Source organism: Microtus pennsylvanicus, chromosome 1 (assembly GCF_037038515.1).
Source record: "Microtus pennsylvanicus isolate mMicPen1 chromosome 1, mMicPen1.hap1, whole genome shotgun sequence".
NCBI classification, from domain to species: domain Eukaryota; kingdom Metazoa; phylum Chordata; class Mammalia; order Rodentia; family Cricetidae; genus Microtus; species Microtus pennsylvanicus.
In genome coordinates this window covers 126,072,323-126,095,458 of record NC_134579.1, presented here as the reverse complement: position 1 = coordinate 126,095,458, position 23,136 = coordinate 126,072,323, and the positions used below count along the sequence as shown (strand labels likewise).

The window sequence follows — 23,136 nt, the reverse complement described above, 5'->3', positions numbered from 1 at the left end:
GTGACACCAGGAGTTGAAAGGCTTCCCAAATTGCCCACCATGTGTAGAGGATGAAAGGGTCTCTGGACAGTCACAGCAGCACTTAGGAGAGGGAGACCTGAGGGGCCAGAGGCAGGGCCAGCCTCTCAGACCGTAATGGAGAAGGCAAAGAAGCCATGTAGAGTAGAGGGCGTGACATTGACAGCTGAGGGGACAGCTGACCCAAAGCTACTGTGGGGAGGACAAAATACACCAATTTCCTTCTTTTCCTACCCAAAGGTCACCAGGACAGACCCAGTTTCTGAGCTGGTCCCAAGTCAGACACCTGCAAGTCCCGTCATGGAGGAGGCTCTTGGGCTTCACACGAGTAACACAAATGCACAGTGGGCAACTTGAGGGAAGCAGACACACACAAGTGCTCAGACTGGGTGGCGACTGCCGCAGGTGGCCTACCCCACTGCTCTGATGACACGTGTGCGTGTTTTCCCAGCAGAACCCTGAGGGTCTGCTCCTCCAACCCACGCGATGACACCCTCGTGACTGTCTCACCACATCGACAGTCTACGCTCGAGACTACCTTCTAAAAACAAAGTCCAGGGGACAATACACATGCATACAACACATACAGAAAACACAAGCTGTGCCATTCAAGGTGACCGGCTGGGGGCTGAGTTGAGTGTCCTTGGAGAGAAGCCATTTCGGGGGTGGTGGCATTTGCGTGGCGTTCCTGAGGGCCAGGAGCTCTTCTGCCTTGGTTACAGACGTACACATCTACAATTCACAAGGCAGTGTCTTGTGCCCGCAGGGCGGCTGCACAGACCAGACCAGGGTCACCAGCACTGGGGTCTCCTGATGGCTATTTGGCTGATGAGTTTTAAAGTCTGCACCAAGACACTCCAGCGAGTCTCAGTAGTGACCTGGCCAGGTCAGTGGTAACTTCCTTTCTTACCAAATCAGCAAGATACAGGGCATCTCCTGACCAGCTCAAAGACAGGAGGCATGGGCCTCTGGCATGGGCCCACAGCAGACAGTCCTGCCCAGGCAGCCGTGGCATGGGTTCTGATTTAAAGTGACAAGCACTGAACAGAAAGGGGTAAGAAAACCCTGGAAAACGAGCCCCTCCCCCAACCAGTTCTATCACACAACTTGCTGTGCGTAAGAGACAGGGAAAGGGGGCTGAGCTGGTGCGATTGATTACTGTATACGGAGGCCACTAAGACCAAGGGGGACAGCACACAGCAAGAAGGCTGAAGTGTGCTGGACATCCTTGGTCCCAGGAGGCCATGCTGGCTAGAGAAGAACTCTATCCGCCCAGCTTACAGGGTAGACACGGCTGGCTTTGAAACCAGATCAGCATCTTGATGAAGTGACGGGAGGTCATTCTCCGAAATGTTTGGTAGTCAGCCTGGGCACAGTACTCTCAGTGCCTTTTAAGGAGGAGGGACAGGAGATCAATCTTCCGTAAGCCACCCGTGATGCGTTATAAACCCATGTGCACACCGCAGTTGAGGACAGTCCAAGCCAGAGAAATGAGACAACAACCTCATGCTGCTGCTCGTCAGAGCTCAGTTTTATTGTTTCAACAACACAAAAGGCTGCCATCTCTCTTTAAATAACAAACTATACAGATCACAAGGAGCAGTAAAATACAGATGGTTTCCATGGGAACACACATACGGATTCAATAAATAATATAAAATGCTTTTTGTGCTAAAATAGAACTCTTGTCTCATAGTTACAGGTCCATCCATCTCTGTTACCCAGAAAAAGCCAGGTCTGCTATTACCTAGAACATAGAAAAATATAATTTAATAACAGAACTAAAAAAAAAAGGCCAGTGTTGAGTTTATAAACCACATGCAATATGTACAAACAAGGGCCGGTAAACAACCAAGGAAACAAACAAACGGACAAATCACAGTTGACGACTGGAATGATCGCTCCACCCCCACCCCACCTTCAAAGACATTTTCTCTCTAGGGCCAAACGAAAAGGGAAGGAGGCTAGGTACTTGTTTCAGAAAGGACCCCGCTGGGGACCTCACTCTAGCCACGGGTTTGGACTAACTATGAGAAGGTCTTTGTTCTTCATGACAGCCCACACTTTGAACCCACTTTCCGCGCCACATCTCAGGACAGCACCTCCCCGCTGCTGGCTGAGTGCTCACAGTTGTTTTGAGGCAGAAAGCAACAACTCTGATTCTGTCCTGGGACTTGTCAGCTTCCTGTCTCGGTGTCCTGAATACTAAGGCTGTGGGATCTGAGACGTTGCGCTCAGTTCTTTCTTATTTAAGTAAACAAAAGTGAATCAACAAGGAAAACCTTAAGGTCCATCACAACTGAGAGGAGGAGGCTTACAGCTCAGCTTTCTTCATTCCAGAGCAACAAACAAGCAGATGAGAATGAGGCCTGAATAAAGTAAAACAGTCCTGTTAACACAAATGCAAGCAACTTTCAGGTCAGCCTCACTCGGGAAAAGAAATTTTGTTTTTGTTTTTTGTTTTTTAAATTTGCCAAAGTTCAAAGTGGAAATGGAGTTAAACACGCAGAAAGGCCATGGTGTCATCCTGGGACACTGCCCCCAACCCCGGCAGCACATTCAGTAGCAGTGACCAGACACTGTCTCTCTCTGCCCGGGCTACACAGCACACAGCGTAAGGTGACAAACTCAGGGTCCAGGGATATACCACCGATGAGGGACCTCCCTGGGAATGTCCAGGGAAGAACGCATGACACCTTCATGAGGGGAGCAACTCAGCCTCGGGAACTCATCACGGGAATTCCCAGGGGTCCCCCACTAGTGTCCTTCCTTTCTTCCTTGGTGCTTTTTCATGTCCAAGAGTCTGCTTTCCATCAGCTGATTCCACTGGCCTCTCAGGAATATGAAACAGACTAGCTCCTGTCCTGGGGAGCTCTGACCCTTTGCCACACTGCCCACTGGTGAACAGTCATGGCTAGTGGGGCCTCAGAATAGCTTCTTCTAATAGGCACATGGCTAAGGACAAGCAGCTACTCAGGCTAAGTCTTATTAGGTGGCTAACAGTTGACTGTCCACCCTCCACCCCCACTGGAGATTAAACCCAGACCATGAACATGAGAGGCACGAGTGTGGCCCCAAAGCTACTGCCAAAGCCCTTGGTGTTCTGAAGGCAAGGCCTTGCTATGTAGCCCAGGCTAGCCTCAAAATCATAAGCCCCCTGCCTCTGTCAATCAAGGCTGGGCTCATGATCCTGCTGAATCAAGTCTGTCCAATGCTATCTTTCTTGAAAGATATCATCTCTCCCCAGTAAGCCACCATCCACACTACACTCGCTGCTGGTTTTACAGTTTGTAATATCAATCAACAGAGCCATCAGTGTGCAGACCCCTGTGTCAACAGTGAGACAGGTTCCCCTGTCAACCATGACAGTGAGACAATTTCTACAGACTTTGCCAAAGTATCACACTTAACCATGTCCCGGAGGCACGCGCATGGAACCCCAGGAGCCAGAGGGTAGTTCAGATTAAAAAAATAAAAATAAACTGGGATTTGCCAAAGGCTTCGATTTAGCGTGTGTCACATGGCTGCTTTAAAGGGATCTAACAGTCTTGTTTATGGAACCGGGGCTGCTTAGAACAGAACTGTATTAAAGCAGCATCTCTTGGAATGTCTTTGACCGTGTTAAGTACTCTTCCCCAGAAAATGGAACCAGGAGAAGGCACGGGCTCGTTCTGTTAATGTATAGAACCATCTGACATCCAGGGACCCACCAACGTGACAGAAACCCTCAAGCAGTCAAGCAGTGTAAACTCAGCAGCTTTCCCTGACGCAGCCACCCCATCACCGCATGCTTGGGTGGAAAGACGGCCTCTGAGGACCCATCACTGCCACGGGAATCTTGAGGACCTACTGCAAGGGCCATCTGCCCTCCCTCAGCTGTGTCCTCATGAGGGAAACGGGGTTGAGGGGATAAAATGGTTTACCTGGAGTAAGTCTGAGGCAGGGGGCTCTGAGGAGAGCCTCTCCACACAACAATTCTTTTCTAAAAGGGAAAAGGGTCTTCAAATTGGCTCAGCCAAGATGGTAACACATGATGTCTATGAGAGTGTAGCTCAATATCACATAGGTACAGGAACCCATGATCCTCTGTCACCTTTAAAAACCCTTTGGTACAGCTATAACCCCATACAAAATTTAGTCTGGCTAGCCCAATGCTGGCTGGGGTCAAGCCACCCTCCTGATTGGCAGAGGGTACTGTATATCCCCTGAAAAGGCCAGAGATGCAGCTCCCACCCCTGCAGGTCTGCTTGAGCTTGTGTGAGCTGCCTACCCCAGCCACACCCACACAGTAACATCAACACTTAACTACATGTGCATATGTGCAATAGAATCTGAACACCATTCTCTTTAAGCAAGCAGGGTGCCTGTGCTAGACTGCAGCCATATTCCCACACTAGAGGCAGTGAACAGTGGTACATGGATGTGGACTTGAACCCTGAATGGGCAACGAGATGGGCACTGAGCCCCACAACTTCCCCACGCACCTGCATAGTAACAGATAAATTATCTTCCAAACTCTCAAAAGATCATTGCAATGTTAAAAATAAATAAATAAACACCGTATTTTCCCAGCATAGAAACACAAGGGTACACACTGGGAACTGTCAGATCTAGGACAGAATGCAAAGAACTTCAATGTCAGGTTCTTACGTGCTCAGCAGTTTATCTAGAAACACAGCCCCCAGGAGCTGGACAAGTCCGCGGAGCCCTTCAAGGACTTCTGTTTCAGTGCGATGACACAGGAACCCAGCATTTATTTGGGGCAGGGGAAGGGTGCTGGGCAAACTGCCGCCCCCGGGAGAATAACCCAGTGCACAGTGCATCAATGACAGAAGGATGTGGGGCATGCCAGGGCGCACGGGAGACCGCTGGACACTGCCACCCATCAGTGTGAGTTCATTATAAATTATACTCTTCTGCCTTAGGCATGTCCTCGGATATGCTTCCCAGGCCTGGCAGAGGGAACATGACTCTGTCATAGACCTGCCCCTCATGGAGACCCCAAGCGCGTGCCTGGTAGGTTACCTACATCCTGCTTGACCTGAAGTCCTGAGACATCTCCTCTGGTCGCGTTGACCAGAAGGTGGCGATTCCTCAAAGGGACATTCCTACCTCTGCTCTCTGACTGGCATCCTTAGAGCAGAGCCACCAGAGGCAAGCAGTGTACGTGCTACTCAGTGCTACCTCATTACCTCTGGGACAAACAAGAATTATCCCTGACCTACAGAGACCCCAGGCTACTGTACCTCCTCCAGGATTTGGAGCCACACCCCCAAACTCTAGGCAGGCACTCAGATACATCGGTGCCTAGGACAGGCTACTGCAGCCCCAGACACTGTGGTCCCATCCCAGACAGGCTCGATGCCAGACACAAACGCTTGAGTGATAAAGGTCATTTCCTGTTCTGAGGCCATGGGTACCAAAGTAAGTGGGTATGCAGAAAAAAATGCCTTCTGCTTCTTCAGTAATTTCAATTGTGGACAGGCCAGCCCAGAGGTTGTCCCAACTCCTGCAAGGCCACCTTGGTGTCGTGGGCATCCCCAGCCTGGAGCAGCCCGGTGCTCAGAACCGTTGTGTCTCGGCTCCACACGGCTCCCCGTGGCTCCATTCCACTCCTGCACTGAAGAGCCGGGGCCCCTCCTGTGGGCCTTGCTGCTCTGTGGTTTAGAGGCCGCTGCTGTTTCTGTGGCACAGTGGTGGCTTGGAGAGCTCCAGGATGGTGGTTCGGGGTTTGTTGAGGAACTTGGGGGCACGGAGCAGCAGCCTCTGGGCCTCATTGAAGGTGCACGTCAGCTCCTTCAGCCACTGTGCAAACTCGGGGTCACTCTGCACAGAGAGAGAAACACGTAGGAATTGGGACCTGTCTACCCATCTGCCAACAGTATCTACCAAATTGTTTGGAGTCTGAAAGAGGACACATCCTGCCTGCCAGCCCTGAAGCCTTGCTTCTTCCTTCAGGTTCCCTGCAGCGTGGTAAGAAACTCAGAGTCAGTTCTGGGCTCTCCCAGTGCATCCCTTGTATCCTATCTACTGCCTTGATCTAGTTGGGGATTTTCTCTGGGTCCTAAAAACCACAGCCTATAGAATAAAGAACAGGGGGAGAGGGTCCTGATACGGTAAGACACCCTCTCACATGTCTAAGGTAGTTCTGAAGTTCCTGTGTCCACCTGTAATTCCAATACTGGGAAAGGCAAGTCACAGAGTCCCGGGTTCCCCACCAGCCTGGACTACGTAGCAAGACCCTGTTCAACAACAAGCTAACAGGTGTCCTTGTTCTACCAGTTCCTCTCCCTTCACCCTGTGAAAACACATGTGCACACACCTTAGTACACCAAAGAAAAGTGTAAAATGGTGAAACTTGAGCTACACTACAACTCAGAAAAAAACAAAGACAGTCCCCCTGGAAAAGTCGTTTTGGAATCTCAGAGATCAGAGAGATGAGTTAGCCGGGAGAGCAGGCAGTCCCCAGACTCAACTATCCTCTCTGCTAACACAAATTTACCTGTGTTAGTTTACCAGGACTTAATTGACCTAAACCTTACAGCTAAGTCTGTGAGAGAGGCAAGGAGAAGCTTGGGGATCTGGCAAGAGCCCCGGGAATCCGCCATCCCTGTCTGTTGTTATTCCAGAGAATGCCAATAAAAGCTCACCTCGCATTGCAAGACGAACTGTTTCCCTCCTTTTATTCGGAATAAAATGCACTTTCTTTCTTTAATCTGGGTCTCCTCCACCGACAAGATCTGTTCCATGGTCAGTAAATTTTGCTAAATACAAATGGGAAAAGTGAACGATTAATCACTTTGCTACTTTGTGATCTCTTCCAGCAAATTAAAGGGTGAATTTTCAAAAGCCAATGACATTTTCTTTTTCTTTCTTGGCTGATATTCTAGAAGTGAGGAGAAGGGCTACAAAGGACACAAAAAGCAAGTTCAAAGTAACCAAGGAAGCACCATTTCTGTGAGGGCCCCACCACCCAGGGTTCTGGATTAGTGTTGGTGTGGAAAGCCATGAAAGTACAGGGCCACATGGCAGGGACATCTGCCGCTGTCTAGCCATCAGCAGAACAGTGAACAGCGGTGGGTGACAGCTAAGGCATGGATGGGCTAAGACACTTGATCCACATCTGAAAGACCTAAATACAGGAAGCGGTCCTGCAGGATGCTCACAGCAGATCTAGTGTGAAGGCTCAGCAGACCACAGTGCGGTTACACAGGGGCAGTGTTTGTTTGTTTATATTTTAGATACATTCTAAGGAATCTGGAGTGGAAAACATGAGAAACTCCCACGCTGTCTGTCCCTCTGTTCATTCTTACAGATCTACCTCCGGACTGCCTAGCTTCACACAGAATACTGAATGTCCAAAGAAAATAATAGTAATAATAAAAGATACATTGTTGCAACTGTGACAGTTTGCTTTGGCCTTGCACAGCGAGGCTTGAGAGGATTGCCTGCCCAGGCTCTGGGAAGATACTTCAATACCTGCCAGCACAGAGCTGCATCTAGGCGCACGAAGCAAATCTAAGATATTTTAAGTTTAAAAGGCCTGTGGCACAACTGGGAAGTAACCACAGGCTACTGCCACTGTTCATAAGGAGCAGTTCTCAAAAATCATTACTCAAAGTCAAGACAGCAGAGCTGAGCCTCCTGCTCGGGTCCTCTGAAGCTGAGAGGCTGCTGATCCTCATCCCAGACTCCTAATTACAACCATGGCCTGACCCCGGGGACCATGGCCCCACTCACAGTGATGAACCCTGCCCTGCCTCACGGCAGACCACACACCATCCACCCAGGTGGGCTCCTTTCTGGGCCTCTCACTCGGAGGGTGTTTAATGAAGCAGCCTGCCTTGTCCCTTTGCCACCATTAACTTGAAAAAGGGTCTGAGAGATTGAGATTCCAGCAGAGGGCAGACAGCCTGGGTCAGCGTCCTTGCCACCCTAAACAGATCCCATGGGTGACATTTCATCTGATCTGACTTGGGGAGAGACCAAGACATACCGGGGTCAACAGCCCTCTCCACCCACAGCAGGCTGGCTGTGCCCTTGGCTGCCCTGGATTCCTTTCGGTAAATTGGGGTTGGACCCTGCAAGCTGCTAACCACTGAGTTTGTTTATGGCGCCTGGCCTCGGGTTAGTGTGCCCTAATTATGGGAGCTGTGAGGCTTTCTGTGTCTCCCACTTCTCAGTGAGGAAACTGAGGCCCAGAGAGGCACCTTGGAGTGTGCCGAGTCCTGCGAGCTGTGAGTTGGGATTGCCCTCTCCTGCTCTGCTCTTTTCCCATCCCACCATTCCGCTCTCCAGCCTCCATTGACTCTGTTAGGCTGCTGCACTCAGGACTCTGTCTTCAAAGGACACCTGTGTCTTTATTCCAGGAAGGAACTTGACACAGACACTAAAAGTTAGACCATAGCAACCCTTGCTTCTGAGACACAAGGGACACAGACAGGAGGCAGTGTGAGGGAGCCCCAGAACCCCAGCACCTCAGAGCTGCGCAGGTGCCACCCCCAGAACTCACTCGAGATTCGCCCTCTCCTCTCCACTCCAGTCTGTTGGGGAACAGGTAGAAGTAGCGCCTCTGCCATTGCGTGAGAAAGGGGTTGCCCAGCTTCAGCATGAACCCATGCATGATGCAGTCCTTCCCCAGGGCATAATCTGAGAGTGGAGACACAGGGTCACTCAGGTCCTGAGCTAGCACCACTAATGACAAGCTTTGGGGCCAGACGGGGGCACACGTCTCTACAAAAGCAATTCATTTTTTTAAACACCATGATCTCATTTTCTTAACACATGGGACTGGGATGTGGGAGGTCAGAAGGTTCCAGGCTCTGAGTTCAAACCTTGATTCTTGGCATTTGAACCAGCAGTACATACTGGCAACTCAGACCAGACAAAATTTTGTTCCCAAACTACTAAATAAGAGACTGTTTAATCGTGAATTATCTCCAAAGTCCCGTTAATCCACTTCCATCCTATAAATTCCCCTGGCAATCACTGCAGGCTCACCCTTGGCTCACCGCCCTCGAAGACAGCAGAGTCCAACAGCTCAGACTCACACTGACTGAGTCTTTAAAGTGGGGGCATTTCACAATGTGGTAAAATCACCCACTCATCCATCAGTCTACCCATGATGCCATGGGGGATAGGCATGGATCAGTGTTTGGTGGGCTCACTGAGGAACAACAATAAAAATGAGACAAAAATCTGCCTGCCCTTGGGAATGTACAATCTGGGGAGAGTCAGATAACCCTCATGTTCCTTGAGATGGAGAAAAAGTAAAAGACAGCAGAGGAAGGCAGGGGTGGGGCCCACGGAGCTGCTCTTCTGACATGGGCTTGCATTTCTGGGTAGAGTTAAAACACATTTAGTTCTGCCTTTGTCCTGGACACAGGTGGCGGGACTGTACTTTCCTGTCACCGAGACATCTGGAATCTCAATGCCCTATCTTCAAGGACTAAATCCAGGAGCAGGGAGACCCCAGAACACAGATAGCAATGCCTCCCTCAGTGTTCACTCCCATCTGCCTGGAGACTGGACAAACCCAAGCCTGACACACTGTTTCCTATGCTGGGAAGCACTTGATGACAGTGAGCCCCACAGCCTTTTACCTTCCTCCTGACCAAGCTGTTTATTTTTAGCCCTCTTCCTGGCCTCGATTTTATCCGTATCGGCGTTGACGGCATCGTAGATGGTCTCCACCACTTCCTGCTGCCAGCGCTCAGAGATCACCAGTGGGAAGTTCTTATAGAGGTCCTGATCGCAGTCCAAGAGCTGGGTGTGTAAGGACAGGGGAACACACGCTCTAGTGCCTCCCATGGCCACACCCAGGGAAGGCTTCGCCTTGGCCCCAGGTCAGGCAGCCTGGGCCTGGTCTTCAATAACATTAGGGTATTTTTGTCAAGGAAAATGAACTTATGTTGACTTTTAAAATTTGTTTGTATGCATGTGTGTGTGGTCCTGTGTGTGTCCATGTGTATGAAGGTGCATGTGTATGTGTGTCTGTGTGAGTAGGCCAGAGGTAGGTAACAGTCTTTCTCTAACACAGCATATTTATGTATTTATACGTGGGGGACAGTCTCTCTTACTGAACCTGGAGCTTACCGACTAATGACACCAGGCTCTCTCTTGTCTCTGTTCCCCTTTACTTCTCAGTGATGGGTTATGAGTGTGCATCACTGTGCCTAGTTTTACTCCCATGCTAGGGCTCTGAACTCAGGCGCTCATGTGCAGCAAACACTTGACTGTGTGCTCCTCCAGCCCCACACACTGTGTCTGATTTAGAAGCAGTAAGAGACTCTTGGCAGCCAAGTAGACTTTCGGCTGTGGGTGCCGTATTTATAAAAAAAAATGGGGACAAGGGTCTGCATAGTATTCAAAATTCGCTAAGGGAGAAAAGCTGGGCCGGCTGACCAACCTCCCTCACATGGTGTGGAAAAGCAGGCTGCAGGCTGGGTCAGCCGGCATTGCATGACCTCCCAACACCAGCACTGTGGCTGGAGAGCAGGCCCCCAGCCCCGGAGCTGCAGTGAAGGGTGTGCGCTTCACAGCAGCACTGTCTTCGTCTCACCCTCTAAGGCAGGCTGCCCTGGGGGTCCAGGAGACAGTGGCTTTGCTACAGTTCCTGTAACACCCCATGGTCTCGGGGTCAGTCTCCACTCCAGGAGCCTGTGGCTCCACCCAGCTGCCCCTGCTCACAGCTGCCTCTCCTCCAGGCTTCATCTCCCTCCAGGCTCTATCTTCGTTCTGTCCCCAGCACTCCTGTTCTGAGTGTCCCTGTGACAGCCCCTGCCAGACGCAGTCACAGAGCCCACCATTCACTCTCCAGGTAGCTGGTGTGGGTTTGACATGCAGAACCATTACTGTGGCTGGAAGGGGGCCTTCAGGTGGGAAACTGAGCAACTGGCCCTGCTGGGATAAACTCCAGCAGCAGAGAAGAGCCGGGGCTGGGCTAAGCCCCAGAGTCAGGGCAGATGACAGGCTGGCAAGCTGGTGACCTGCTGACTTAGCATTTTACAGATGGTGATCTTCCTCATGACTCACTCTCCCTGTGAGTATGTCTTGTCACCACTTGGAAAAACAGAGTCATGCACCAAAGTCTGAAAAATGCAGAGGACCCTTGATTGACATGTGCAAAGAGATTCCTGCTGTGTGCATGTTCCCTTCTGACATAGGCAGATCCTAGACCAGTGTTCTCAACCTTCCTAAAGCAGGGACCCTTTGGTACAATTTCTCATGTTGTGGTGACGCCCAAACATAAAATTACTTTGTTGCTACTTCATAACTGTAATTTTGCTACTCTTATGGATTGTAATGTAAATATCTGATATGCAGATGGTCTTCAGAAGCCCAAGGGTCATTTGACTCCCAAAAGGGTCACAACCCACAGGTTGGGAACCACATCCCTAGACTTAGACGCACGAAGATCATGGATTCTTCTCCTCTGAGTGGAATGTGTTTGAATCAGTTGTTATTCCTGTCGCAGATCCAAGTTGGAGTCTAACTGCAAATGCCACACATGACAACGCAAGCGAGCACCCTGTCACTCATCAACGTGAAATAATGGGGAAAAGAAAGCTGTGGCTGCTGCTGCTGAATGTAGGTGCTAATACTGAAACTATAGCTAAGTGCAATAGAGTCTCCTCTCCTCAAGCTAGAAGGGTGGGGTGGCCTGTTACGCCAGCAGCGGGGGAGCTGAGGAGGTCCTTTGGTTCAGGGCTTGCTGGGCTGCTGAGTGAGTGCAGGGTTGGGGGTGTAGCTTGGTGGTAGAGTGTTTGTATAGCATGTACAAGGGCTCAAGTCGATCCCCAGTCCCCTCCATACACAGTGAATATAGCCGAAATCCCATACCTGGAAGTGTGCATACCTTAATGCCTTTGGTGTCTTCCTCATCAAATGAGCCAATATCAAAAGCATCAGCAGCGTTGACTTCTCCCCGAGGAGGGATTAGGGGTGGTGGGTACTAGAAGATCCAACAAGTAGGTAGGGCCCAGTTACCAGCTGCCCTGTATGCCCCCAGCCCAAAATAACAGTCTATAAAAAGAACACAGCCTTGTTTTCAGGAAGCACATGCCCAGAGAGGGCAGATCACCCTGAGCCTCATCAGTACTGGCTGCCAGGGTGACCTGAGCATGGCAGGGTGGGTGGGCACTCCCTCCTCCCCATAGGAACTGCCATCACTCTGCAGCTGGGCTTCACACAGAAACACACTTAAAAATTCAACTGGGGTGTTCCTATACCAAAGAGAAGCACAACGAAGCTTAAAATAGGGGAAGGGGTAGGGTACGGCTGCACGGAAAAGGACAGCTTAGTGGAGAGAGGCCTGGTTTCGGCTCTAGCATGAAACAAAAGTTAAAAAAAAATAAAAATCAGGAAAGGACAGTATAGGGCTAGAAAAACGTCTATGTTCCTTGCATACTGAAGGCTGACTCTATACATATTCCAATTAGGCAGACAACTGCTGTCCTGGGCCTTCTATTCATGTGTTGAGATGATATCTCCAAAATTCCTAGATGGCTGCCCCTCAGCACCTGCAGAGGGCCTTTCCAGGCCGTCACCTGGCAACAAGTCCACTGAGGAGCAGGTCCCTCACATACAGCAGCAAGGGTTTGCACAGAACTTGTATATATCGTATATAGCCCCCATAAACTTCAGTCTTGAGGTGACAGAGTAAATGCTCGCAGATAGTGGTCAGTCTGTGTCATTTAACACCAGGAGTCTGCATGTGCTGAGCACACCAGCGGTTTTATGGTATTTTGTTTTTTTTTTTCCTGAATATTTTCTATCCATGGTTGGTTGAACTACAGATGCAAAATCAGGCACATCTGGCCCGTGTGAGAAAAATAAGTAAAAGGAGCCTCCCCAGTAGGAGTCCCCTACATGGCAATGCATCCAGGCAGAATATATAGACATGGCAGGCTGGGGTGGGGACCCTGGAGGGGCAGAGTTAGTAAGCCAGCAGCAGAAAGACAGAGAGATCAGAGGGCCCAGAGGGATACCTTCCGTAAGTACACGTGCTGCCAGTCGATGCCCTTGAAGAAGATGTGCTCCTTCACCTCCTGTGCCCTGGGGAAGAGGAGGGAGAGAGAGAGAGTCCTGCAGAGGTCAGATGGGAAATGTGACCAGTGCTGTGCTGTCTCCCAGAGAGTGTTGTCTCTCCCACAGAGAACGGTCCTGTTCATTAAGAAACCAATTGCAGGCTGGAAAACAGCCCAGGGGGTAAAGTGCTTGCCATGTAGCCACAAGAACCTGAGTTTGGATCCCTGGCTCCCATGTAAATGCTGGACTGACATGGTAGCAAGAGGCAGACAGGGGATGCCCTGGCACGCGGCTAGCTAGACTAGGCCAATCAGAAAACTCTGGGGAGCGACCTGCTCCAGTATATCAGGTAGAGAGCAATCAAGGAAGACACTCATCAATCTTGGGCTCACACACACACATGCAGATATGTGCACAAGCATAATACACAGATTCACATGTACACATGTGCAGAAAAAAAAGCAAGAAGTTACTTTCCGAGAACATAGAAAATGCTGCAGCAACTGGAGGCATCAACACTGAACCTGGGAAGATGTCTCCTTGTCCAGATGCATCCTGTAGCTTAAGACAGCCTGGTAGTTCCCACAGACACACACATGTACATCCATGTTGTGTGGGTGCACATGAAACACAATCTGAAGAAGAGTGATGCTGGAGAGCCGAGTGTTAAAGTATCTCCAGCAAATGCCAATCAGCCATGATGGACAGACGGACAGGAAGAGGGCAGGACTGTGAGGCCTCCAGCATTCACTTAGATCACAAACTCCAATGGCACAATGTGAGCCCCCACCCCCATTCAGCTGAGTAAGCAAACTCCTGGAAGGTCAGGATCAAGGCTGAGCACACACAGCAGCAATGGTTCCTGTGGGCTGATCCTCAGCCTTGCCCTGCCTCCTTTCTATCAATTCCCAAGACCCCAGATCCAGAGCGTGCAGCCCTTCGGAGCTATTCTTCACCTGCCCCCTCCTCCATCCTCGGTGACTCCAGTCTCTCTGCTCTGCTGAGCCACTGCAGTGGGGTCCCACTTCCAAACCCTCCCTCCCTCTGAAAGGCAAGTCACAGGTTTGACCACTGTATGGCCCTTTACGTGCAATGCTCAGACCTGTGACCCGCCTCTCTTCAAAGGATGCTGCTCAGTATCCCTTCTCTAGCACACTGCTGCATCTGCTGCCCTCACAGTTCCTCCTCAACCAAAATCACTTAACAAATGCTCAGAGATGGATGGAGGACCCCAGGCAAAGCAGATACCATGTCCTCAGGAGCGACATTCCAGGGGCTTTGTCCTGTCTTCACCTGCACCTGCTGCTGTCTACACACAGCAGGCTGAACACGTGACAGAAGGAACTAGAGAGGAGGCTGGCATCCAGTCCGGCTCCTTCCTTTCCCTGCTGTCATAGGAAGCGCGGGGTGGAGCACACAGACACATCAAGGGGCTGTCCAAAGGTAGCTGGGGATGGACAGGGTGGTGTGCATTGCAGGCAGGTGGCAGAGCAGCTGCTCCGGGGATGGAGCATGTGCTGACCCCAGACTCTGTGTGCGCGTGGGTGTGGGCGTGTGTGTGTGTGCTGGAACTCTGTGGAATCGCTGACAAACACAGACACACATGTGCACTCAACTCACACACCAGGCATTGTTCCCACCCCTGAATCCTCAAGTCTCCACAACTAGATGTGAATTCTAACAGGAAGCTTCGAAGGCCCTGGAAGATTTGACATTTGAGAAACCAAACTTGCCAAAGAGCTTCTTAAAGAACAAAATCAATAGAAAGGCTGGGGATCTAAATGATCAGAGAGTAAAACAAGGAATCAAAGGGGAGAGACAGTGAACACACAAGGTCAGGGCATCATTCTGTCAGTGCTCATAGGAGTGCTAAGTGAACGCGACAGGCTGGGGAGATGGCGCAATCTCTAAAGCTGAAGAACACCAGTCTTGGAGAAGCCCCACCCCCAGCATCCAGAGACGTCCTGACAGCACAAAGCCACAGCCTCAGACCTTTAGCACTTCTGCCCAGCTGCGACATCAGGCTGGTTTCAGGGGGGCAGTATTCACTCCTCAGCCCCCCTCTAGGGGGCTACTTGGGAACATACTGAAGTTAAAGATGGGGTCAGGAAAGTGGAGGGCTGGGGTCAGGTTAACACCAGACCCAGGGACCTCAAGTGCAACAGGGGATGGTGAAAGGGAGAGACTGAGACCACACTCAGTTCTCACAGGATTTGGGAGGAAAAGGAAAACCCCTTATCTCTCCTCTCCTCTCTATTTCCTCCCCTCTTCTCTGTCCCCCTTTGTTCCCCTCCCCTCCGGTCCCCATCTCTCCCCCTTCCCTTCATGATTTCTTTCACATCTCTCCCCCTCCCTCTCTACTCCCCGCATGTCCCCCTCTCCCCTCCCTCACTCTCTCCTCCTGTCCAATCTCTCTCCCTCTCTCCCCCAACTTCTCTCCTGTCCCCCTCTCTCCCCATCCTTCCCCTTCCTCCATCTCCCTTCCTGTCATCTCTTCCCCCTCTATACCCTATCTCCTCCCCTTTCTCTACTCTCCCCTCCCCTCATTTTCTCCCCTCCTGTACCCCTCTCTGCCCACCCCTCCTCCATATTCTCCCTCCTCTCACAAGCTTCTGTTTGAATAGTTTTCCCAGATGTTAATACTATGTTGGAAGGCTGGAGTCTCTAACAAGAAAGTTTGAGCTACAGTAAGGGATTTACTTTGAAAAAAATCCTCCAGTTCCCCCATCTCTGCTTCCAGTTCAGCTAAGATACAAGCCTGGCCTATGCCCTCATGGAGAACTAACCCCCTGTGCTTTGGCTTCCAGCCAGGATAGGCTGACCCCTCTGAAACTATAAGCAGAAGCAAACATCTCCATAGGGCATTTCTGTCTAGAATTGTAAGGGTAACAACATGGATAACCAACGCCCTGTGTGGCCTCCTTCTGTGCAACCTCACCCCGTGTGACCCCGCCCCATGTAATCCCACTCCAGTAGATGCTGAGGGCTTGTAGGGACTGTATATAAAAGACCACTGGTTTCCTTAGAGTGGAGACGCTGAAAGATAGCCTACCCGCCTCCGCAGCAGCCCAGCCGCTGGCTCACATCCCGCTGGAGCAAACCCTCCAGGAGGGACCTCAGTTCTGGGGAGAAGGCATCCGGAAGCTGCACATTCTGGGGAGAGAAGAGATGGATTTTGAAGGCCCATCCTAAGGCAGTGGCTTCACACCCAACAAGAGGTCAAGGCTGCTCCTTGGGTAAGAGATTATCTAAAACTGAATTCACGACAGGCTAGCATTAGTCTAAAACGGTTACTGATTGGTTTTGGAATCCTCCAGCAGGCTGGCAGGGCTAGTTTATTTGATGGCCACGCCCGCTCCCCACCTGCTCAGTTGCGGATCTCATCATTTGCCCGGGAGCATGCTTCCACTCATCTCTTTCTCTCAAAACTTCCCTAGGAATGGTTTTATCGTCAAGTCTTTATTTCACATTTCATGTTTTATATATGTATGTATATATAACATTATATGTTTTATATAATACTTAGTGGTTTTGATCTGTCTTTATGGTTTTTTGTATTATATATCACAAACACATGCTTGTTCAAATGGGTGTGGGTCCCTTGTGGGGGTCAGAGGACGGTCTTGGGTGCCTTTCTGCTGGGCACACCAGGGCGAGGAGACCACAGCCTTCTGTGAATTTTCCTCTCTTCAGTGGTCATCTCGCAGCAGGACTGCTATTACAAATGCATCCGGCTTCCACGGGGTTCTCGGGATCAGAACTCTGACCCTCGGGTCTGTGGGACAAATTCTTTATCCACAGGGCCATCTCCCCAGCCCTGCGGTACCTTACGCCTTTCCCAGCATATTTAGCCGGTAACAAGGAGACACAGAACATGGAACCATCCTTAACCATCTCACCACTGTCAGGGTCATGCGGTCTATCTCGTGCTTGTCTTTGGTTTTGTGCTGTCTGAAAGGGCTGTGGCTGTAGACATAAAAGAAAGCTCTATTAAAACATGGCATTGGCTAACTTGGTACAGGCACTGACTAATATTTGGGTAAAGTACAGAAGTTAGATAATAAACATTCGCTATTTCTGAAAACAAAACCTAGCCACAGCAGAGACCATATCCTGAATGAGCCAGATACGACACACTTGGTCCTCGCTGCAGCGACATTATGACAATAAGACAGGCTTCTCCAGCTAAGTCACCAGCAGGACACAGGCATCAGGCAGCCATGTCAGGAAGGGTGAGGGCTGCAGTAGCTGCAGCTCTGTGCTGCACCAAATCCCTGCAGTGAATGCGGATCAGCCTGGAAGCCAGGGCGCACAGCATGACACAGCCCAGTAACAAGGACAGCACCAGCGGGCCCAGTCTTGCTTCACCCAGGGTGAGTCAAGAAAGCTGGAGTCCATGTGACCTGGCTGTTCCCACAAACCTTCAGCATCCGTGTTTACATCTAGACAAAAGACAGTGGCAGCAGACAGTAGGTGCTAATACTGTGGTCAGCTGTAAAGTGTCAGAGCCCAGCCGGGCTTGGTAAGCCGAGGACTCTTCTTTGCTGTGTTATTTATTATATATACTTCTTTATTATTATTTTTCAAGCTATTATTCTCATATAGAGTTACACCAGGCCATTTTCAGCTGTGTATATAATACTATCATCTCCTATTTCTCTCTCTCCCCCTGCTCCCCTTTCTCTCCCCCGCTCCCTCTTCTCTCTCTCTGCTTCCCCTTTTCTCTCCCTACTCCCCCTTCTCTCTGTTCCCCCCTCCCCCCCTCTGCTCCACAGTTTTCAATACTCTCCTATAATCCACACATGTATTAAAATCTGGGACCACAAGTAACAACATGATGTTTGTGTCTCTGGAACAGACTCAGTTGGCATTAAATGATTAGCTCCAGAGTAGCCATTTTAACTACAAACGGCTTAACTTTGTTATCCTTTATGGCAGAACATAATGCTACATTGTCTTCATCCATGCCTTTGTTAGTGGATCCCTAGATGCTTCCGTAGTCTCGCCATTGTGAGCACTGATGTGGTGAGCATGGGTCAGCAAGTATCTGTGATGTGTTCATGTGAAGTTTTACATAAACATCTGAGAGTGTTATATAGTAAACACACACACACACACACACACGGGAGGGGGATCTATATAGCCCAGGTGGGCCCTAAACTCACTATGTAGCCTAGGCTGTCCTCAAACTCACTTCCATTCTTTCACCTTAGTTTCCAGTGTGCTGGGATTTCAAGTGCGAGCCATATTTTTTGTGTCCTGGAAATTAGAACCCCTGGACCAGTGATGTACTGGAAGCTGATGAAGGGCTATATAGGCTAGGACCAGGTCTCCTGACAGAGGCATGCTTTTGCCATGACCACGCCCATGTACGAGGTATGTCAGTCATAAACTGACATGAGATCCTCTAGGAAGTATCTGAGGCCAAAGCTGCCAACTGCAGCCATGCATGGAAGTCAAGACCAAGCAACTCTAAAGGAGGGAGTCCCAGTCCCACCTGTCATAGGCTGCCATTCCTGCTGGAGGGAAGGTTTTAGTCTCCTTCCTTTAGACTTCTTCCTTCTCCCTCTGGACAAGAGAGGGAGCCCTAGCACCGTGGTGAATGACCACAGCTACACCATCTCCTAAGAGCACTAATTGAACAAAAATTCAAACAAGACAAACTGCCACTGGCCAAGGATGTGTGATAATCTTTAAACTGATTTGACTGGAAATGTCCTTTTCACCTTGCTTCCAAGGAGAAGAAACATGCAGTTACTGCGCTCCAAAGAGGAAACAGAAGTCAGGCATGGTGGTGCACCAGCAAGGGAGGCAGAAGAGCAGAGGATCCAGGTTCAAAGCCATCCTCAGCTATGGAGGAATTTCAGGCAAGCATAGACTACACGAGACACCATCAGATAAATACATAAAATAACAAAAGCCCAAAGCACAGAAGACAGTGCTTGCGTGTTACTGGTGACAATGTCCTTTGAATCACCAACTGCCTCTTGGACAGCCCCTCTTGGACAAACCCACAGAAGTACCAGTACGTCGGGGCCCAGGCAGAGGGATGCCAAGTCAGTGGTGGCATCTCCATCTGCCATCCTACTGCCTCCACCCCACTATGTTTCTCAAGGTTAAGGGGTTGGAGAGGACCCTGAACTTAAGGATGCTCATGCATGTGAGTGCAAAGCCAGCAGACTCCGTTAGTCCTTGACCTCTGACACAGTGTGAAGGTCACTCTCAGAGTCCTGCTGAAATATCCTAACTGCCCTGTGAGGCAGGGGCCTTTAAAAGGTGACATCAGGAGGGCTCTACCCCCAGGAAGGATTAAAGCTGTTACGGAGGGGCCAGCTAGAAAGGTGAGTCTGGCTTCCCTCTCCCGCCCGGCCACGTCCTGTAATGACACTGTAGGAAATCCTTCAAGCTGCTCATTAAACTCCTGGCTTCCAGGATCATGAGCCCAAATAAATGCTGCTCATTAAAAACCACCTGGTTGGCGTGGTTCCGTTTCAGCCCCTCCACCAAGCACCCATCTGTCCCTAGGTCCACAGTCCCCATTTACAAGTTCAGTGAGTCCACGTCTGACTCAGCAAGGCAACATGGGAAGTGACTTTCCAGCTCTCCCACCCTGGGGCATCTTGTCAGGAACACTTGAGTATTCAGCCCCACACATACGAGCTGCCAAATAGAGTCTTGATTACTCTTTGTGAACCAAGTCTGGGACTTGGCTTTCTATTTTGGAAAATGTTAAAGAGAAACCTCAGATAAGTAACATCTCCGTTTTGAGCAGGACAAGTGGCACTCACAGAACACGTGATGGCAGCTGTGCCCTGATGCAGGCTCTGTAAATAGATGCCCAGCTCCCGGCTGTCTTCAGCACAGAGTGCAGAGACAGGCTTCCCAGCTCCGGGTGGCTTTTGACGACAGAGAGCCCACATCCCGAGCAGCTGTGCCCTGATGCATGCTCTGTAAAAGGTCCCAGCTCCCGGCTGTCTTCAGCACAGAGTGCAGAGACAGGCTTCCCAGCTCTGGGTGGCTTTTGACGATAGAGAGCCCACATTTCGAGTAAAAGCACACACGGCTCTCTTAATGAGATAGTGTCAGGCTGAGCACATCCCCCCACACCTGCTAGGACACCGAGGAAGCCCACGCACTCCCACATCAGACACTTCAAATCCACAGGCTTGACACTGAGCCCAAACCAATGTGACATATGATTAAACACTCTCACAACTTAATTTTAGAATGCAAGAAAGATTGTATGTCATATCAAATATGCCTTTGGAATTTGAGCCAGTAACTGAAATATCTATAAATGGTCCCCTTTCCCCCAGTGGCACTTAACCCTAACCCCAGACCTCCACTTAGGCTCTATGTTGATGGAAGACATATTGGGGGGAGCTCCCCCAGAGGGAGAGTTCTTGATTCCCATAATTCTGAGGGGAACAGGGAATCTCTTATGCACTTGGATACCTGAGTAGTGCCCAAGCACCCTAAACTATGACAACTAAAACTATCCCCAGGGAGTGCTGAGTGTCCCTGGAGATTGCAGCTGAGGGTTGCTGGTTGTGTGGCTGAGGCTGCCCTTAGGATAGGAAGGGAAAAGGTCACCCCAGGAATGCAGCAGGTCCCCAGGCCCAAGCTCTGCTCACTCAGTGTCCAGCTCCACCCACTTTCACTTCTCAGGGCCAATGAAGAGCAGCTTCAGGGGCCTCTAAACAGGTTCACAAGACAGTGCTGAGTCTCCCGGAGGCACATCTTCTGTTATTTCCGGCTGGTGAAGGATGGTCCCCTGCCTAGTTCCTTCGCCTCTAAAGCAAATCCCCTCATTTTTACTTTATGGGTCTGGTTGTTTGCCTGCATCTTGTGCCTGCAGTGCCAGCAGAGGCCAGAGAACAGAGCCAGGGCCCCTGGAACTGGAGTTACGATGGCTGCAAGCTGCTATGTGGGTGCAGGGAATCGAACCTGGGTCCTCTGAAGAGCAGAGAGTGCCCTTCACCCCTGAACCCTGTCTCTAGTCTCAGTTCCTCCTTCTGCAGACCCACCTTGGGGCCTTGCTCATGAAAGGTCCCTGTGACCTTTAGTTCTGCCTGAAGCACTGTTGACTACACCCTCCCAAGAGTGAACTGCTGTCCTTCCTCATCCAGGTGCACGGGATGTCCCTGCACTGTCTACGCTGACTCTACAGTACTGTTCTGTCCCTCACATCCCCTCCTGCTGCAGCTCAGGCATGTCTCTGTCCCACTACACTACAGGTGGCTTCAAGAATCATTTTGCTGCAGGTTACAAGGCCTTGTCATCCTGTTGTTAAAAATCCCCCAGTCCCTGACACCGGGAAACAAGGCCATGCTCCGCAGCGCATACGGAGGTCCTCCCAGGTCTGCATTGCCTCTGCTAACATACCCTACTTGAGACAGTAATTACCACTCAGTGGGCCCCTGTGGCAAGCTGCACCTGTCCCCACCACGTCGTCTCCATCCTGAGAGCCCCATCTCCCACACAAAGTCACCCCACTCAGTCACACCAGAAGTGGGTCCTACACTTCTACACTTCCCGGTTCCCAGTCCTCTGGGGGAGCCTCCCCCTCTTTTACCTTCCTTCTCCCTCCTCCCGAAGCCCTCCTCCCATCCTCCTCTGCATCAGGCCCTCATGTGCTTTAAGTACTGAATAAATGTTTATCAAGCTTAAATCACAGGAGTCAGAACTAATTTCCTGCTCTTTGCTTTTAGTGCTATGCAGTCCCTGGAAGGGCTTCTGAGTAAGCATGGGAGATAGTGGTCTGAGCGCTGAACCTCAGCGGGGAGGATGCATCAAAGCTCACTAGCCACCTAGGCCAAGACTCCTCCCCAGCTCAGGCAGTCAGCAGTCAGGGACCCCGGGAACTGGCCATGGAGAAGCAAGAGGCTTACATGGCCACACATATAACAGATTCTTAGGTGATATAACCTCTGTCTGTCTGTCTGTCTGTCTCTCTCTCTCTCTCTCTCTCTCTCTCTCTCTCTCTCTCTCTCTCTCTCTCTCTCTCTGTGTGTGTGTGTGTGTGTGTGTGTAGTAATATGGAGTGGCGACGCTGCATCCCCAGCACCCCGGCCGCCTGCTCGGCTAGCTTTTGCCCTGAAATAACAACACACAAACTGTATTCATTTAAACACTGCTTGGCTCATTTCTACCTAGCCTTTCCTCAGCTAACTCTCGCACCTGGACTAGCCCATTTCTTATCATCTGTATAGCACTGGTCTTACCGGGAAGATTCTAGCCTAAGTCCATCCTGGGTAGGAGCTTCATAGCGTGCATCTTCCCTGGAGCGGGGAGCATGGCGTCTCTCTGAGGCATCTGCTCCGGAGAGGAGAGCTGTGGAGTCTGAGCTCACTTCCTCTTCCTCCCGGCATTCTGTTCTGTTTACTCCACCTACCTATGTCTTAACCAATAAAATGGGCCAAGGCAGTTCCTTTATTAGCCAATGACCTTCCTCCATCATGTGTGTGTGTGTGTGTGTGTGTATGTGTGTGTGTGTATGTGTGTGTGCGTATGTGTGTATGTGTGTGTGTCTCTCTGTGTGTGTATGTGTGTATGTGTGCTAGCACATGCATGCACATACATGTGGGGAGATGTGTAGAGGTCAGAGGACAACTTTGAGGAGTTGGTTCTCTCCTTCTACCATGTTGGTCCCAGGGATTGAACCCAGGTCCCCAGGCTTGATGACAGGTGTCTTTCTGTGCTGAGCCATCTCACCAGATGCCCCCCTCCCAAAGCAGCCCTTCCATGAGACTCCCTTTTGAAGAGTTGCAGTGGGGCATTTTGGTCACCTGACCTGTGCCCACTCTCTGGCTTCCATCTCTCTCACCTCTCTCTCCACACTTGTCCCTGGGGCCATCCTCAGGAATCTTAAGGTCTGTGACAAAAACTTCTCGCCCCAGGAGAGGAAGGATTTCACCAAGTACTTTCTATTTCCCTATTCAGAAGGACTTAGAAATTGAACTGCAGCTGTGTAAAACTAAACTCACTCCACGAGGGGCAAATCACAGTTGCATAGGACTGAAGTGATAATCAGACAAGCCCTTCCCGATTTTCAAACACAAAGTCATCTTTCTCGGGCTTGCACCGTTT

General features: G+C 50.5%; 1 protein-coding gene across 3 annotated transcripts in view; it reads right to left on the bottom strand.

The window, feature by feature from the left end:
* Positions 1-1,522: 1,522 nt before the first annotated feature.
* The window catches only part of Grk3 (G protein-coupled receptor kinase 3), a 107,949-nt gene continuing 86,335 nt past the window's right edge, over positions 1,523-23,136 (bottom strand). For all 3 annotated transcript variants that reach the window (XM_075983386.1, XM_075983394.1, XM_075983403.1), the window contains 8 exons: positions 16,947-17,013; positions 16,100-16,200; positions 13,008-13,074; positions 11,876-11,971; positions 9,621-9,783; positions 8,531-8,667; positions 6,669-6,782; positions 1,523-5,844 (listed from right to left, as the gene is read on the bottom strand). In XM_075983386.1, the coding sequence (XP_075839501.1) occupies positions 5,683-5,844; positions 6,669-6,782; positions 8,531-8,667; positions 9,621-9,783; positions 11,876-11,971; positions 13,008-13,074; positions 16,100-16,200; positions 16,947-17,013 (907 nt within the window). In that variant the 3' untranslated portion in view covers positions 1,523-5,682. The remainder of the gene's footprint in view (positions 5,845-6,668; positions 6,783-8,530; positions 8,668-9,620; positions 9,784-11,875; positions 11,972-13,007; positions 13,075-16,099; positions 16,201-16,946; positions 17,014-23,136) is intronic.